Raw genomic sequence first — 19,385 nt, 5'->3', positions numbered from 1 at the left:
CCCTCCAGCCGCGTTGCGCGCCGCTCCCGCGAACCGGGTGTGACTGCGCATCCCAGCTGGGACGCCGCTCTCCCTGCTCCAAGACCAGCCACTGCCTCCCAGGGACTTCTCCCTCTGGCGCGCCACACCGCTCACGTGAACTGGGTGGGCGCCTCCCGCATGAACGACTGGACCCCCCGGGGTGAATTCAGGGAAATGTAGGTGGTCCCCGCGCTCACGCCCCGCCCGCGCCGCCAAAATCCCGGCGGGACGGCTCCCCGGCTGGGACGCTGCTCTCCCCACTCCAAGACCAGTCACTTCCTCCCGGGGACTTCTCCCTCCGGTGCGCCACGCCGCTCGCGTGAACTGGTTGGGCGCCTCCCGCAAGAATGACTGGACCCCCCTCTGGGGTCAATTCAGGGAAATGTAGGTGGTCCCCGCACTCGCGCCCCGCCCGCTTCCTGCCAAACTCCCGGCGGGATGGCTCCCCGGTTGGGACGCTACTCTCCCCGCACCAAGACCAGTCACTGCCTCCCTGGGACTTCTCCCACCGGCTGCGCCTCCACGCCGCCCGCGCCAACCGGCTGGGCTCGCTCCCGGGATGAGTTCGGGGACTAGGGCTGGGCCCCTTGTCTGTGCCGTCTGCCCCCCTGGGCTCTGCCCCAACTCGGGCTCCGAAGGTCACCTGCCTGGTGCGCTGGCTCCTGGCTCTGAAAACAATCGCTGTCTCCCCGTATTTGTTCGTTCTCCGTCTCTAAATCTGTGTTTGTTGTTCAGAGTTGGTAGATTGTTATGTATGTGATCGATTCACTTGTTTTTCCAAGTCTTATTGCTAGAGGGATCCGCAGTAGCGTCCACCTAGTCCGCCATCTTGGCCCCGCCTCCCAGGTTTGGTTTTTTGTTTGTTTTTTTTTTACCTGCACCCCAGTCACTAAACTCCAGGCTTTTTTGAGTTCTTCATATGCATTTTTCTTCCCCGTAGCTCTGAGCCCTGGAATATATTGTTCCATCTGTCTGTATAGTTCTTCCATCTATCTTGACTTATGCATCTCATCTTTTCAAGACTCAGTTGATATATCATTTTCTTACTCTCCAGAAGAGGCTTTTCACCCATGTGCAACACTTTCTGAGACCTCTGAGTTTTCTCTTATGGTGCTAATGGCAATCATAATTTGAATATAAATAGTTTGGTGATTCTTTGCTGAATGGCTATCTGTCTCTTTATTTTGTTGTTGTTAGGTGCTGTCACTTGGCTCCGACTCATAGCGACCTCATGTATAATAGTAAAAGCCATGAGAGGAGGGATAAGTCTCTTTTATTCACTGCTGTATTCTAATGCCTGGCATAGGGCCCTTAGTGAAGGGCCCTGAAAAAGTGAATGAACTTAGTTGTCACAAGGATCATGCAAAGAAGACTTTATCTCTCTTTTAAAGATGAGGAACTGAAGCATGGAGAGATTAAATGGCTGACTCAAGGGCACCCAGCTAGGAAGGAAGTGCTAGAGCTACCCTTGAGCCCATGCCTAGCCAACTCCATGGTCCACACTCTTTCTGCTACTCCCCCAAAAGAAAGTGGGTCTTTAGGGAGGAGGTCAGTGGAGCTTCTATAGAAATCTACTCATCTCTCAATCATGTTTTTATGGAAGCCCCTTTTCTCATTTATCCCTCATTAAAAGAGGAAGCAGTATGGTTCTCTTAAAAGTCTGAAACTCAGCCCCTATTTAGTCCTTATCTAATTTAATTTTGTAGTATTTTAACCCTGCTGTTCACTTGACTCTTGCTGACACTTACTCCCTTGACTTTCCTCAGAGTAAACACTACTGTTTTGGTTTGGTTTTATTCTACCTTTCTAACTGATCTTTTCCAGACAGTTTCATTGGATTCTCTTCCACAGCCCTGCTCTTAAATGTTGGTGTTTCCCTTTTCTTACACATTATCCCTCTGAATAATCTTACTCACCACCTGGCTTCAATCATTAGTTACATACCGGAACTATCAAACCTTTATATCCAATCTAGACAGTTCTTTTGTGTTCTATACCCATGTAATTAACAGACTAACAGACATCTTTACCCATACTTCCCAGGTACCTCAAACTCAGCCTGTCCAAAAGCAAATGTATGCTTCTATATTCCCTGTGTCGGTAGACGATACCATTATGAATCCAAACATCCTAGACAAAAACATGAGGCTCACTCCACCCCAAGTTCTTTCCATTCTGCCCTCTTAATATCTCTAAAATACTCTTCTCTCTGACCTTAGAGTCACTACCTTAGTGCAGATTCTTATCATCTCTTTCTTGAGTTTCTGCAACTACTTCCTAACTGATGCCTTAACAGTCACCATTGCCTCTCCCTGATTCACTGAATATGCAGTTATAAAAGAGACTTAAAATACAACAATCTAATTGTTTTATTTCACTACATAAGAAATCTTCAGTGGCCGCCAGTAGTCTTCAGGATACATTTCAAACTTCTGGTTAAGCAGGCTCAAATCCTCATGATCAGGCCTGGGATTACGTCTCCACATTCCTCTCTTGCCACTTCTTTTTCATACTTACTTCATACTTCCATACTTCATACTGCTGAGCTGCTTGGAGTTCCTTAAATATTCTATGTTCACTTTCAAATTCTGCCCTTCAAACAGTTTGCTCCTCATGTCGTAATGCCATTTCCACTTTCATTTAATGATGATCCTTCAGTACTTAGCTCAAGAATCAATCCATTAAATATTTCTTTAATCCTCCAGTTTGGGCTAGATGTTCTATATATATATATATGTTGTTTTTGTTAGGTGCTGTCAAGTCAGTTCTGACTCGTAGCAACCCTATGTACAACAGAATGAAACACGGCCGGGTCCTGCGCCATCCTCACTATCATTGTTATGCTTGAGTCCATTGTTGCAGCAACTGTATCAATCCGTCTCCTTGAGGGTCTTCCTCTTTTTCACTGACCCTCTACTCTGCCAAGCATGATGTCCTTTTGCAGTGACTGATCCCTCCTGATAACTTGTCCAAAGTTTGTGAGACAAAGTCTTGTCATCTTCATGTCTACTGAGCATTCTGGCTGTACTTCTTTGAAGACAGATATGTTCATTCTTCTGGAAGTCCATGGTATATTCAATATTCTCTGCCAACACCATAATTCAAAGGCATAGACTCTTCTTTGGTCTTCCTTGTTAATTGTCTAGCTTTTATATGCATATGAGGTGATTGAAAATACCATGGCCTGAGTCAGGCTCACCTTAGTCCTTAAAGTGACAACTTTGCTTTTTAACGCTTTGAAGAGATCTTTTGCAGCAAATTTGTCCAATGTAATGTGTCATTTGATTTCTTGACTACTGCTTCCGTGGGCATTGATTGTGGATCCAAGTAAAATGAAATCCTTTACAACTTGAATATTTTCTCTGTCTATAATGATGCCACATATATATGTCTCTTTATTTTGTTGTTGTTAGGTCCCGTCCAGTTGGCTCCGACTCATAGAGACCTCATGGATAATAGTAAAAGCCATGAGAGGAGGGATAAGTCTCTTTTATTCACTGCTGTATTCTAATGCCCGGCATAGGGCCCTTAGTGAAGGGCCCTGAATAAGTGAATGAACTTAGTTGTCACAGGGATCATGCAAAGAAGACTTTATCTCTCTTTTAAAGATGAGGAACTGAAACACAGAGAGATTAAATGGCTGAAGCCTCTGAGGACAGGGGCAGCTATTTGTTCTTCCTTACAGACTCCAAGCCTCAATCATTGACAGGTACATATGGATTAATTGTTTAGCCAAGTGTTTCTCTACAACACCTTCCATTGGTAATATGCTTTGCATTTTACCACATTATGTGGTTTCTTCTCATTGAATGATGTAGTGATTCTGCAGTACCTCAGGCAAAAGTATCCTCAGTTAGGATAAACTAAAGAAGAGAAGGCCTGCCATACCTCTTGCCCACCAAAATCTATGCTTCTCTTAAGGTGAAGCTTAAAGGCACATACTTTCTATGAAGCTGTCTTATTTCTTAGTGCTGCTATAACAGAAATACCACAAGTGGGTGGCTTTAAAGGACAGAAATTTATTTTCTCACAGTACAGATGGCAAGAAATCCAAATTCAGGGTACTGGCTCTAGGGGAAGGTTCTCTGTGTTGGCTCTGGAGGAAAGTGCTTGTCTCTTACAACTTCTATAGCCCTGGCATTCATCTGTTCCTTGGCAGTCTTCGTGTGGCATCTAACTTCCTCCCACTTGTGCTTCCTTATCATTGTGTCTGTGTTGCTCCTTATAACTCGGAAGTGATTAGATTTATGACATAGCCTACACTAATGTGGCTTCATTAACTTAAATAGGATTACATCCACAGGTACAGAGGTTAGGATTCCAATGTATATTTTGAGAGGACACAACCTATACTAGAAGCCTTCCATAAACCTTTTTCTGTGTTCTCTGAGCACACTGTTAGAACTTCTATTTACCATATATTTGATTCTGCAATGCATTATACTTAGTTATTTGTGTGTTAATCTTCCAAATAGATTATAAATTCTTTGAGAGTAGAAATTCTTATGTATTTGTTGTGTGCTCCTAGCGCCTAGTACAATATCTGCTATAAGTCAGTGATTAATAATATTTGTTGAAATGAAATGAAAACCATAGATGACTCGAGAATTCTAAGCTACTCTACAGATGGTTATCTTCTCCCTGAAATGTTTCATAGTTGTAATAAATAGGAAATTTATCAAGCTAGTATTTATTTAGTCACTTGTAATGATAAATCTAAACCATGTTTTTAGGGTGATATTATCTCCAACTCCAAATGAGTTGTTATGTATGTCTGAAGAGACATTACATACTAATTAGTTCCAACTTAAACTTGCAAAACCAAGCTCCATTTCCAGCATATCTAAGTTGTATTTACAAGTCCTATAAACAGATGGAAACCCTGGTAGCATAGTGGTTAAGAGATATGGCTGCTTACCAAAAGGTTGGCAGTTTGAATCCACCAGGTGATCCTTGAAAACTCAATGGGGCAGTTCTACTCTGCCCTATAGAGTCTCTATGAGTTGAAATCGACTTGATGGCCACAGGTATAAACAAATGAATATATATATATAAGTCTAAGCAATTCCCAGTATTCTGAAACATTTCCACCTTCTGCATGTTTTCATCCTATTGGCATATTATAGTATGATACATATTTTTAATGAGATAATACTGCCGTGGTCTGCCAAGACTCTAGTGTTTGTCTCTGGGATTTTATGCCCATTGATTCATTTAACAACAATTTATTTAGCAAATACTGAGAACAGGCACTATCCTGAATGCTAAGAATATGAAGATTACTCAAGTTTCTTACCCTCAGGGAATCATATCTATTTGGGGAAGTAGACAACGGAATAAATCATTATGATTTAACATGATGAGTGCTATAATAGAGAAATGAATAATTTATCAAAGTTGCTTTAGCTCTATACTTCTTTCCTAAGATTTTAAGAACACCAAACAATTCAAAGTCATTGGCAGAAAAAGACTATTTCCTCTATTAATTTATCCAAATTTCAGATTAAAAATAACACTATATAAGAAGACTATGTAACAATTAAATGCATTCATATGTGAAAAATAAATATGTAATCACCTTTAAGATTTCTAAATTGCTTTTTTTTTACTAAATGAGAAATTATAATTCTATGTAAGATCAGAGACACAATTTTTACTTGCTCATCATCTTTAATAGGCTAGTTGAAGTTACAATATTATATCAGTTATCTATTGCTCATAATAAATTTCCCCAAAATTTAGCAGCTTAAAACAACAAACATTTATTATCTCACTGAGTTTCCAAGGGTCTTGAACTGAGGAGTAACTTGACTAAGTGGTTCTGTCTCAGGTTCTGTCATGAGGCTGCAGTTAAGATGTTGGTGGGAGTCATCCGAAAGGATGAGCGGATTGGAGGACCTGCTTCCAGAATCCCTCAGATGGCCGTTGGCCAGATTCCTTCGTTTCTTACCAAATGGAGCTCTCCCTGGAGCTGTTCACAACATGGTGCCTGGCTTCTGACAAAGCAAATGATGAGAGAGACAGAAGTAGGTAGAGACACTGTCTTGGTTATCTAGTTCTCCTATAACAGAAATACCACAAGTGGATGGCTTTAACAAAGAGAAATTTATTTTCTCACAGTAAAGTTGGCTATAACTCCAAATTCAGGGTGTCAGCTCCAAGGGAAGGCTTTCTTTCTCTGTCAACTCTGGAGGAAGGTCTTTCTCATCAATCTTCCCCTAGACTAGAAGCTCCTCTGCGCAGGAACCCCAGGCCCAAAGGGTGCGCTTTGCTCCCGGTGCTTCTTTTCTTGGTGGTATGAGGTCCCCAACTCTCTACTTGCTTCCTTTCCCTTCTATCTCTTGAGAGATAAAAGGTGGTGCAGGCCATACCCCAGGGAGACTCCCTCCACATTGGATCAGGGAGGTGACCTGAGTAAGGGTGGTGTTACAATCCCACCCTAATCCCCTTAACATAAAATCACAATCACAAAATGGAGGACAATCACACAATACTGGGAATCATGGCCTAACCAAGTTGATACACACATTTTGGGGGGGACATAGTTCAATCCATGACAGACACACACAGACAAAGAGAGAGAGAGCAAGACAGAATCTGCAATGCCTTTTATAACTTAATCTCAGGCATAATATACCAACACTTCTGCCATATTCTATTGGTTACACAGACCAACCTTTGTATATTTTTGGAAGAGATTATAAATGCCAGAAGGCAGGGATCAATCATTGGGGAATATCTTAGAGGCTGTCTGTCACATTCTGCCCTCTTAAGTCATTAAATATTTAAGAGCTTATATTTCTCACATCATAAATGTTCTCAACCATAGTAAGGATGGGAAATTCTCAAATATAAACAGCAAATGATGTTTCCATTCTCTGACAAAATCAAGTATGAATAGCTCCAATCTGATTTGTCTAAAAACACAAAGCCAACTATAATGTCCAAGAATTCCTCTTTATGGAAAGACGTTTTTTCCATTCTCAGATACTCCTACACCCAAGCAGCCACGTAAATATGTCTCCCACAGAACGCATATACCCACATATGTGTATTAGGCTTAGCACTTTAGAATAATGAATTAGGCCTTCTTTCTGCCTCGCTGCAGTGATTGGTTGCCATGGAAATGCTGCACAAGGTAGACCTTTCGGAAAATGCTAATTTTTACATATCTTCATTGGAGAAATTCACATATTAATCAAAAATGAAGAGAACTTTAATGGCAAAGCAATACAAATATCCTAGCAACAAATGCTGTCTGCTTGTGTCAAATCAATCCAATTACATCATCTCTTTTGCCCTGACCTTGACTAAACTCAGCACCATTCTTCTCTGAACTCTACAGTCAGTGAACAGGTAGCTAGTTCTTCAAATTAATGTGTGATTTCATCTTTAATTACCATATGCATAGACTTTAATTTCTGCTTCATTAAATACTACATAGGGTCAAGGCTGATTTCCACAGTACTCTGCCTCCATAGATTCTCTGTTGTTTCCAGAGAGCTTTTCTACCTTGGATGCTCTCTACTGTCGTCTCCTGAACCCAATTAATAACTGGGTTTTCTGAAGCTATCTTTGCTGGAAAATAATTCTTATCTTTTTCAATACAGACTTTGTTGTCATAATGTGTAATTTATTTTATGCATATAAAACTAGCAATGTTAATTTTAGAAAAATACAGAAAGCATTAAGAAAAGAAGAAAAATAATGTATGAGCCCACGATGAGGATAGAAACATTATAAATTTTTGTATACATGCTTACCTTCATTATTTTTGCATATACCATTTAGGAGAACAAGTTATATTCATCCTTTCTCATGAAACTCTTGTTTTTCGTTTTTCTTCCAGAAAATAACTTATAGAATCATAAAACATTAGAGTTGAAAAGAATTTTTAATCATAATCATAACAATGAGCATTCTCCCATTTATCTCTCATATGTTAGTTAATAAGTAATTAATTAAAGTGACTTTGGTTAGTGACAAGTTGATTGCATCTGATAATGCTGTCTTCAATGAAATAAAAATTTTTATTGATTATTCTTCCTTTTTATTGACTACTCAGTCCAGTAAAGCTCACATGTTAAGCCAAATAAACTAGTGCTTGAATAACACATTAAAAGAAGGTACTTCAGTTTATAAATGTCTGTTGCAGAATGCCTTGTTAACTCTTGTTATTTTAAATATTAAGTGATTAAAACGTGAATTTACTTAACAGATTTTGATTACACGCAGCCTAAGTTACAGACACATTCTTAGACTCTGATCACAACCTCATATTTGTGAGGTCTCAAGTGTTCTGCAGTTCATCATCAGCTGAACTCTGACGTGCTCTGCTAGAAACTAGTCAGTGGGTTTTTGGAGTCAATTGTTCAGTTAGTAATTACTTTCAGTTAAATCAATTTTATGAATAGAGAAAGACAAATTTAGTCATTCAACAATCTCAGGGGAAAATTTGTCAGCATATCATCCTAGTTATGGTGTTTCCATCTAGGAATTGTTTTGGTTGTTGGCTTAAAAGGTGGCTAACCCATCACCCATTTATCAACATTTATCAGTTTGTTGTACTGTGCTGGCTTGGTGCGGTTATGATGCTGGGAGCTATGCCAGTGGTATTTCAAACACCAACAGGGTCACTCATGGGGGACAGGTACCAGCAGAACTTACAGACTAAGACTAGGGAGAAAATCTTGGCAATCTATTTCTGATTATTAACCAATAAAAACCCTGTGGATAATAACAGAATATTTTCTGAGATAGTGCTGAAAGATGAGCTCCCTAGATTGGGAGGCAACAATGGACTCAAGCGTGCTGGCGATGATAAAGATGGTGCAGTATAGGGCAGCTTTTCTTTCTGTCATAAATGGGGTCACCATGAGTCAGAGCCAACTTGATAGCAACTAACAACAATAGCAATTCAAGAGTTATGTTTCTCTACAGCAATTGTCTTCTAATTAAGAGTGCTTAAGAATTACCTGTGGATTTACTAAAATAAAGATTCCTGGGCCCCATCCTCAGAAACGCTGGCTTAGTAAGCCTGGGGTAAGACCTGGGAGTCTACATTTTCAACAACCTTCCTCCTCTCTATCCCCCGTGGAATTCTCATAGAATTCACCTTGGCAACTCACCACGAGGAACATTGCCCTAGTGATTTGAAATAATTTATAAAACTCCCTAATCTAATTTACCAACATGAAAAATTGGGGGAACTGAAGTGTGCAGCAGAAAATGAAGAGTAAAGAATAACTATACCTAGTCCAATGGGGAGAAAATAATTCTACTGAACTACTAATATTCACTTCAGTCACAGCAGCCTAGTCAAGAAAACAATAATTCTCCCAGGCTTTTATAATAAATCAGATGATTGTCACAAATGCTTGAGGACCTAAAATTACCCAGCTGATAGCAGGCCAACCTCATACTTTGTCTTTTCTTTATAAACCCAAGATTATAGAACCAAAAACAAACAAACAAACTTATTATCCTAGGTATAAATGATAGGCTGAAAGGAGTGAATTAGGTCTCGCTTCTTTAAGCAAAAGAAATGGGGTGAGGTGGGGATAAAGGAAGAATGATAAAAAGCCCCTTAGGAAACTGGTAGAAATGCTAGTTTTTTCTCAAGTGGTCCAAGGATGAAGCAGGTGGCACAGTGAGTAATTTGAGACGAGATAAAAATAAGAACTACTTTCAAGGGTTTGGACACAGCTGGTCAGAATCCAGGGCTAGTACCAGCAGAAGGCCTACCATCCCAGACCTGAAGGGGCAAAGGGGGGAGCAGTTGTGGACTAGTGAAAGCCTGACAAGATCTGTGCCCATCAGTGATAGAATAATATCCATATGCCTATAAGGAAGACCAGTTAATACAACTATTATTCAAATTTATGCATCAACCATTAAGGCCAGAGATGAAGAAATTGAAGATTTTTACCAACTTCTGCCGTCTGAAATTGATCAAACATGCAATCAAGATGCATTGATAATTACTGGCGATTGGAATATGAAAGTTGGAAACAATGAAGAAGGACTGGTAGTAGAAAAATACGACTTTGGTGGTAGAAATGACATGGGAGATCACATGATAGAATTTTGCAAGACCAATGACTTCTTCATTGCAAATACCTTTTTTCAACAACATAAATGATGACTGTACGTGTAGACCTTGCCAGATGGAATATACAGGGACCAAATCAACTACATCTGTGGAAAGAGATGATGGAAAAGCTCAAAATAATCAGAACAAAACTGGGGCTGACTGTAGAATAACTCATCAATTTCTCATATGCAAGTCCAGGTTGAAGTTGAAGAAAATTAGACCAAGGCCTTGAGAGCCAAAGTATGACCTTGAGTATATCTCCCCTATATTTAAAGACCATCTCAAGAATAAATTTGAAGCATTGAACAATAATGATCAAAGACCACACGAGTTGTGGAATGACATCAAAGACATCATATATGAAGAAAGCAAGAGATCATTAAAAAGACAGGAAAGAAAAAGAAAGACCAAAATGAGTGTCAGAAGAGATTTTGAAAGTTGCTCTTGAAGGTAAAGTAGTTAAAGCAAAAGGAAGAAATGATGAAGTAAAAGAGCTGAACAGAAGATTTCAAAGTGTAGCTCAAGAAGACAAAGTAAAGCACTATAATAACATGTGCAAAGACGTGGGAGGTAGAAAACCAATAGGGAAAACATACTCTGCATTTCTCAATCTGAAAGAATTGAAGAAAAAATTAAAGCCTCGAGTTACAATATTGAAGAATTCTACAGGGAAAATATTAAAAGTAGGGAGCATCAAAAGAAGATGGAAGGAATACACAGAGTCACTGAACCAAAAAGAATTGGTCAACGTTCAGCCATTTCAGGAGGTAGAATATGATCAAGAACTGATGGTACTAAAGGAAGAGGTCCAAGCTGCACTAAAGGCATTGGCGAATAACAAGGCTGCAGGAATTGATGAATACCAATTGAGATGTTTCAACAAACATGCAGTTCTGGAAGCACTCACTCATCTATGCCAAGAAATTTGGAAGATGGCTACCCAGCCAACTGACTGGAAGAGATCCGTATTTATACATTCCAAAGAAAGGTGATCCAACTGAATGCAGAAATTATCGAACAATAATATCATTAATAACAAACACAAGTAAAATTACAGTGAAGTCAATTTAAAATTGGTTGCAGCACTACATAGACAGACAACTGCCAGAAATTCAAGCCGTATTCCGAAGAGAATGTGGAACAAGGGATATCATTGCTTATGTCAGATGGATCATGGCTGAAAACAGATAATACCAGAAGGATATTTACCTATGTTTTATTGACTGTGTAAAGGCATTTGACTGTGTGGATCATAACAAATTATGGATAACATTGCAAATAATGGGAATTCCAGCACACTAATTGTGCTCATGAGAAACCTGTACTTAGAACAAGAGGTAGTTGTTCGAACAGAACAAGGAAATACTGCATGGTTTAAAATCAAGAAAGGTGTGTGTCAGGGTTGTATCTTTTCACCATGTTTTCAATCTGTATGCTGAGCAAATAATGTGAAAAGCTGGACAATATGAAGAAGAACATGGCATCGGGATTAGAGGAAGACTCATTAACAACCTGCAATATACAGATGACATGACCTTGTTTGCTGAAAGTGAAGAGGACTTGAAGCACTTACTGATGAAGATCAGAGACTATAGCCTTCACTGTGGATTACACCTTAACATAAAGAAAACAAAAATCTTCACAACTGGACCAATAAGCAACATCATGATAAACAGAGAAAATATTGAAGTTCTCAAGGATTTCATTTTACTTGGATCCACAATCAATGCCCATGGAAGGGCTACTGCATTGGGCAAATCTGCGGCAAAAGACCTCTTTAGAGTGTTAAAAAGCAATGATGTCACTTTAAGGACTAAGGGATGTCTGACCCAAGCCACAGGTATTTTCAGTTGCCTCATATGCATGTGAAAGCTGGACAATAAATAAGGAAGACTGAAGAATAATTGCTACCTTTGACTTATGGCGTTTGTGAAGAATACTGAGTATACCATGGACTGCCAGAAAACCGAACAGGTCTGCCTTGGAAGAAGTACAGTCGGAATGTTCATTAGAGGCAAGGATGGTGAGACTTTGTCTCATATCGTTTGGACATGTTAGTAGGAGGGACCAGTGTCCAGAGAATGATGTCATGCTTGGTAAAATGGAAGGTCAGTGAGGAGGAGAAAGGCCCTCAATGAGATGGATTGACACAGTGGCTGCAACAATGGCCTCAAGCATAACAATGATTGGTAGGATGCACAGGACCAGGTGGTGTTTAGTTCTGTTGTACATAGGGTTGCTATGAGTCCAAACTGACTTGATGGCACCTAACAACAACAGTAAGAAGTAAAGAAAACTCCAAAGTATATAAGAATAACATATATAAGTAGTAGTCACCAATTCTAGGGCTCAGTCAGAGCACTCAGGGAAGAGGTTCCCATACCCCAGCACCCCACAGGACTGAGATCTAGACTCTGTTGGAGAGGGCAGGGCCATAGCTCACTGGATGGTAGAGGAAGTCACTGTGGTTCTGCACCAATGAAACTTGCTGGGAATTTGTCCCCCGGAACATGTCAGAAATCTGTCCTCTGAGGCGGTACGGAAGGCTGACATGGGGAGGTACTGGAGGCACTCTGCAACAAAACTGCCCAAAGTGGCATATGACAGGGAGAGTTATTGGCCACTGGTTGCTGCTGGCCACCATGCCACTGTAGTTTCTAGGTCCCGAAAAAGATGAGTTTCAGGAACGTGGTGCTGGAGAAACCACCCATGCTGCAGAAGTTGCACGCTAGGGAAGCCAAGTGCCCTGCAGGAGCCGGCGCGGGAGAGGCTGCAAGACTACAGGAGCCAGGCACGGGAGAGGCTGCAAGACTACGGGAGCCAGGCACTGGAGAGGCTGCACAGACTGCAGGAGCCAGGCCCTGGGGAGGCTTCACAGCCTGCAGGAGCCAGGCGCTGGAGAGGCTGCGCACCCTGCAGGAGCCAGGCGCTGGAGAGGCTGCACAGACTGCAGGAGCTGGGTGCTGGAGAAGCGTATAGGCTGAAAGTATTTTCTCCTGCAATATCTCTTCTGTTCCCTCTCTACGGACAAAGCTTTACATTATGCCAGCTTGCAAAGAAAAAATGTTTTAAAGTCTCAGATCCATTTTCTCAGAGCAGACAAAAAAGATGAATTTGGACCTGAGAAGCAATAAATCTATGATAACTGGCATACCAGGTCAAGCATGATTGAGAATGAAGTTGGAGTGGTCAGCATAGCGAGATTATGCAGGCTTTGTTGCCCAGTGTAAGGAGCCTGGATTTTATTCAGTGTGATTTAAAAATTGGCTGGAAGGTTTTGAGCAGGAGAGTAGGGGGACAAGAGAAAAAGCAATGAGACTGGTATGAAGTAGTTGCAGTGGGCCTGTTGAGGGATGTTGGTGGCTAGTGATTGGAAGGAGAGGCTATGGCACATTCCGATGGATTGAAAATTGTCTTGCAACTGATGTCCAAAAAGTTTTCTAGATTCCTGGAAAAGGGATAAATTCAGGCATAGCATATATGGGAACTTTAGCTGATTGTAGAAACTTCTCTTCACATGACTGCTAACTCAGTTAAGTAATTAGCATTGTAGCACTTTATGTGGTTGAATTTTAACTTAAATTTAGTGTCATACTTGTCAATTCAAATATTCAAGGACATAAGACTATGAGATAGCACTGAATTCCAAACCCACGTGTACATGGGCAGTTGCCCTTCGAAAACCAGATGATGCTATTAACGAGCATAGAAACAGCAAAGCGTGACACGTGTTTTGATGGAGGAGTAGAAAGGCTATGAAAATGATTCACATGGTCTGGGTTTGTATTTTTGAACTTTTGACGGCAACCTACAGTAAGGAATATATATAACTCAGGACTCATGACAAATGTGTGAAGTGAAACAAAGGTTTTACCAACAATATCAGCCTTTACTTTGATGCTTCCTGATATTTTTATTCTGTTCTAGTTAACATTTTAATAGTAGTCATGTCCTGTTGGATCAATTTTTTGACCTACTAATGAGTCATGACTGCCAATTAAAAAAATATGGGCTCGGGAAGTTTATGAAAACCTCTTCTCCTCACTCTCGGCTGCTAAACTTTCTGCTGGAGTTCTTTAGGAGCGGGTAAGGCCATTTGCAAGATGATAGCAGGGTACAGAAATTTCCCTTTTATATCATCTAACACAGGAGGAAATTGTGCTTGGGGGTCAAGTTTAGATTTTAGGTTTAAGATACCAACTTGAGTCCCAGAATTGCTCAATTTATATTTTGTCATTTACTGTCTGTCATCCTAACTGGACCATATGTTCCTCAAGGTGAAGAAGTTGAACTTACTTTCCTATCTCCTAAGACATCTAAGATGACATATTATACTGAGTAGGTGCTTAAAACAATTTTGTAGTAGAGTAAAATCAAACACTAAGTAATGAATCAATCATGTGTTTAAATCTAATATTAGAATTCCAGGGCCTTGAGTGTTTTAAAAAATTGGTTTTGTTATCTTACATGTCTAAATAACTTTCAGGTTTTCAAGATGATTTCATTTTTCTCATAGTGTAATTTTCATTTGTTCAGCACTTTGCAGTTTCTTTCATTCTTTTACATAATGTTATCACACTTGAAATTAAAATAGTCCAATGAAATAGGCCGTACAGATATCATTCCTCTTTCTATCAGAGTAAAACTCGAGCCTGATAGCTTAGTGTAAAGGAAACATCATTATCTGAACCTGACTTTTTTAATAGCTCAGACTTATGTCATTGGCCCCCTTCCGAGGTACTCACCAACTATACCGATTACTTATGGCACCCCTAGAATTCATGATTTTATTAAACTTCATACTTTTGTAGGTGTTGTCTCCTCCAGCTGAAATGCCAGTCCACCTTCCTGCCCCATTCTCAACTTTGCCTGCCTATTTCCTATTCACCCCTCAAAACTCCATCGTATGCATCTGCTTCCAGAAAGTGTCCTAGCCTGGCAAGCAGCAAATGTGGAATGATGGGGACCAGTTAGAAGGATATTAGAGCAAACCAGGCAAAGAAGAAGTGAATGAATGAATGAATGAGAAAAGAAAAGCTATGAACAATGTTGTGTGGACTGTCAATGTAATCATCTCTTTCTGCCATTGGGAACAGGGCTTCTCTTGTGATACCTCCATGCCAGAGGTCCCGCTATGCCACCTACTTTGATGTTGCTGTTCTTCGCTGTCTACTCCAGCCTCACTGGTCTGAGGAGGGCACTCAGTGGTCCCTGATGTATTATCTACAGAGACTGCGACACATGTTGGAAGAGAAGCCAGAAAAGCCCCCAGAACCGGATATTCCTCTCCTGCCAAGACCTAGGAGTAGCTCGATGGTGGCAGCAGCTCCTTCCCTAGTGAACACCCACAAAACCCAAGTAAGAGAGTTTTGCTCCATTGTCCTTTGAACCAACAACTGTGGACGTGACAGATTTTTTTCTTCTTCTGTGTATCCAACTTCTGTTTATTCTAGTGCTGATAATTTAGCTGATGGTTACTTTGTTGCCATTATCCTTTCCCTTCCATTTATTACTACTGGACCTTTGTCCTGCTCTTCAGTGCCTTATTTACTATTTAAAGATGTGCTATCTAAATGCTTCTTGGACATGCTGATCTAGAGTAAACCTCTGTTATTGTTGTGTCAAGTCAGTTCTGACTCATAACAACCCTATGCACAACAGAATGAAACACTGCCTGGTCCTGCGCCATCCTCACAATTGTTGCTATGCTTGAGCTCGTTGTTGCAGCCACTGCGTAAATCCACCCCATTGAGGGACTTCCTCTTTTTTGCTGACCCTCTACTTTACCAAGCATGATGTCCTTCTCCAGGGACTGATCCCTCCTGACAACATGTCTAAAGTATGCAGTCTTGCCATCCTTGCTTCCAAGGAGCATTCTGGTTGTACTTCTTCCAAGACAGATTTGTTCGTTCTCTTGGCAGTCCATGGTATATTTAATATTCTTTGCCAACTGTTCATCCAAAATAGTGGAAAATTGGGTCTTCTGGCTAATCAAAGTAGTAGTTAATAGAGCGATCTCACATATAATCCATTGATAATCAGTATACCATAAAACGTCTGACACTAGCATTTTGTTGACGATTATTTGGCCCATTTTGCATAATGCAAAAATTTTCAGTGCCTCTATGTCATTGTTGGGAATATTGCTTTTTGAAATACAGCCTTGCTATTATATCAGATGATTGGAGAACTGTACTGATACAGTTACATCCCCTGAAAATCACATTTTGAGGAATGAATGTCCTAATATCAGCTTGCTCACTTGCTCTTCTCCTCCTTCTCATCACTGTTATGTGTTGAATACGTAGAGAGAAATGCGATTTGCAAAGTGTTCCAGTTGTTTGGGTTTCCTTAAATGTGAGTTGGCTGTGTCTGCAAAATTTCTGCATGTTCTGAAAGTAAACATGAAGAGTATTACAATGAAAAAGAAATATACTCTTTTATATTAGCAGATGATTCTGTCCAAAGTGATTATTTGCTTTGATGAATTATTAAAGGGAAAAGCATCAGCATTTTAATAAAATGAGAAGTGATATCCATCTCCTCCCTATTTTCTTAGCATTCCAGAATCTCTAAAATTGCATAAGGACTATAGCCATAAGTCGCAATTAATATGAAGTACTATATCTCCTTCTCAGTAGCAGGATTTGGATTCTGAAAAACTGGACATGTCAGTTACAGAATTCATAGATATCAGATCAGTAGGCATGTCGTTAATAAAAATGTGATATTGCAATAAGAAAAGCATTTGGCTGTAAATCCCTACATCCTTGATCACTGAGTCTGCCTTTATTATGTATTAAGGATCTCACTATGAAGTGTAATGAAGAGGAAAAATCGCTCAGCCCAGAGGCCTTTTCCAAGGTTTCATTGACCAATCTGCGTAGGTCTGCTGTCCCAGATCTTTCTTCAGACTTGGGCATGAACATTTTTAAGAAGGTAAGTGGAGCCACTTAAGCTCTTTGATATTTTGGTAATTAAAAAAAAAGAAAATCAGTGGGGCATCAGGTGCTTCTGATCATGCTGCAGTGTGGGGTGAGGTGGGAAAGGGACCTCAGAAACAGAGGCCAGCTCTGAGCTATACCACCGGCTTGCAGCATAACTCTGGGCAGGTCTCTCTGTGTGTATGAATGTGTTTCCTATTATAAATGTCCTGTGGGGCTGTTACAAAGCTCAATTCTAATGATACATATAAAGCCATTGCAATAGTCTGGCGGCGATGGTAGTATGTTAGTAGTGATAGTAACTCACACTTGCATGGCTCATCTCATTTTTTTAAGAACTCTATAGGAATAGTTCTTATTTAATCCAAAAGCAATCCTTATTCTTCCATTTTTCAGAAAAGAAACTGAGCCTTAGAAACTTTAGGTAGTTTGCCAAAGGTTGAGTCCAAACTCAAATGTAAATCTTCTAGTTAAAGAATTCATGTTCTTTTGAATCCATCATTTCACCTCTCTTTCTCTTTTTTGTAAATATCTAGTGTTAGAGAAATATAAAATAATATGTGTAGAACAACATATATGTGTGTGGTTTAGTTTTCTCTTTTTCAGGATGATTAGTTTAATTCTGTTGGTGAACAGAACAGAATATACTATTAACTATGAGTTCAGAGTGTAGCTAAAGAAACAGTCATGTCTTCCTTTATTGATAGGGCAGTAATAGGCAATGGCCATCGTTTTTCTAAGAACTTTGATCATTTGAGAGAAAAAAGAGGTTTTCAATACTGGCTGCACATGAGAATCTCTAGGTAGCTATTAAAAATACAAGTACCCAGGCCTGACCCCAGAGCAATTAACTTAGAACCTCTGGAGGTTAAGCAGAGGCACTGGTATTTTTTAAAATCTTCCCACCCAATTACCATCAGTTGTGGACTAAACTGTGGGTACACTGGTTCTTGGACTTGTTTGACTGGTGGGAATAGTGGTTTTGTTCCATTTCATGTTCTGTATCTTCTTTGACTCTCCTTATGAGCAACTGCACACATTTGAAGTTGGCTGGCTGGAATGTTGGATTGTAGTCTTGAACAATGGAACAAAAGAAGACTGGCTGGTCCACATGATGGCTCACAGATCCTGTATTCCAACCCAGTGGTTCTCAAACTTTAGAGTGTATCAGAATCATCCGAAGGGCTTGCCAAAATACGGACTGCTGGGCCTCTGAATTCTGATCCAGTATGTCTGGTGTAAAACCCAGAAACTTGCATTTCTGACAAGTTCCCAGGTGTTGCTAATGCTGCTGGTCTAGAGACCGTACTTTGAGGGCCACTGCTGTAACCCAACCCAGCAAAAAGATCTATGGAATATTTTACCTTTTACTTAGTTTCTCTCACTCTTTGATCACAATGTACATGTCTCCCATCTCTATTGAATGCTATTCAGTGACTTTCTGGGTCTCCTCTCCCTGTAACATTTCCTGCATTTTACTATAAATCATGGAGCCCACTGGGAAGCAAACTGTTACCTTTGCTTTGCTCTTTTTCTAACCCTTTGTCTCTCATCCTTGTAGTTCAAGAGCCGCAAAGAAGACCGAGAGCGGAAAGGGTCCATTCCATTCCACCACACGGGAAAGAGGAGGCCACGAAGAATGGGAGTGCCCTTTCTGCTTCATGAGGACCACCTAGATGTATCCCCCACCCGCAGCACATTCTCCTTCGGAAGTTTCTCTGGGCTTGGAGAAGACAGGCGAGGAATTGAAAAAGGAGGCTGGCAAACCACCATTTTAGGTGACCACAGAACCTTCCAAAGTAGCACAGAGCTTGAGTGATCTGTTCAGGAACCTGAATCTAGGGCTCCCAGCCAAATCTAGATCATTTTTTAATAATTTAGCCAAGAAATTGGGGCCCAAATGCAGACTCCTAGGTACCAAAATAAAGCCCATGTCTTCACAGCCAGAGTAATGCAGATAATTGAATAGATTATGTAAGGATTCTATATAATTAGACAGGTAATGGCCCTATTTCTTAGATCATCCTAGATGGGTAAACATGGTCTTAGAGGGTTCTATACATTAACTGTCATTGTGAATCTAAAGACAGACTGTTATTTAACCCTGATATAAATGATATAAAGGAGGAAAATGCGGAGGAGGAGAAGAAGAAGGGGAAAGAGAGGGGGAGGGAGAAGGAGGAGGGGTGAAGAAGAAGAAGAGGGGGAAGAAGAAGAAAGAGAAAGAGAAGGACGGGGAGAAAGAGGAGAAGAGAAGAAAGAGAAAGTGTTTGTTTTTCTGGAGGGCATACTAAGAAGAACAACTTAAAATTAGGAGCCCACAACTA

The 19,385-nt window shown here is 40.4% G+C and overlaps 1 protein-coding gene across 1 annotated transcript in view; it reads left to right on the top strand.

Annotated features, from left to right (window-relative positions):
* Nucleotides 1–19,385, top strand: part of UNC80 (unc-80 homolog, NALCN channel complex subunit) — a 216,839-nt gene that overhangs the window by 25,262 nt on the left and 172,192 nt on the right. Inside the window, exons 7-9 of the mRNA XM_064287438.1 lie at nt 15,211–15,472; nt 16,919–17,053; nt 18,620–18,836. Of these exons, the coding sequence (XP_064143508.1) occupies nt 15,211–15,472; nt 16,919–17,053; nt 18,620–18,836 (614 nt within the window). The remainder of the gene's footprint in view (nt 1–15,210; nt 15,473–16,918; nt 17,054–18,619; nt 18,837–19,385) is intronic.

This window comes from Loxodonta africana, chromosome 6 (genome assembly GCF_030014295.1).
Source record: "Loxodonta africana isolate mLoxAfr1 chromosome 6, mLoxAfr1.hap2, whole genome shotgun sequence".
In the NCBI taxonomy this organism is placed as follows: Eukaryota; Metazoa; Chordata; class Mammalia; order Proboscidea; family Elephantidae; genus Loxodonta; species Loxodonta africana.
Note: the sequence above shows the minus strand (reverse complement) of the source record. Positions and strands in the feature narration are given on the sequence as shown.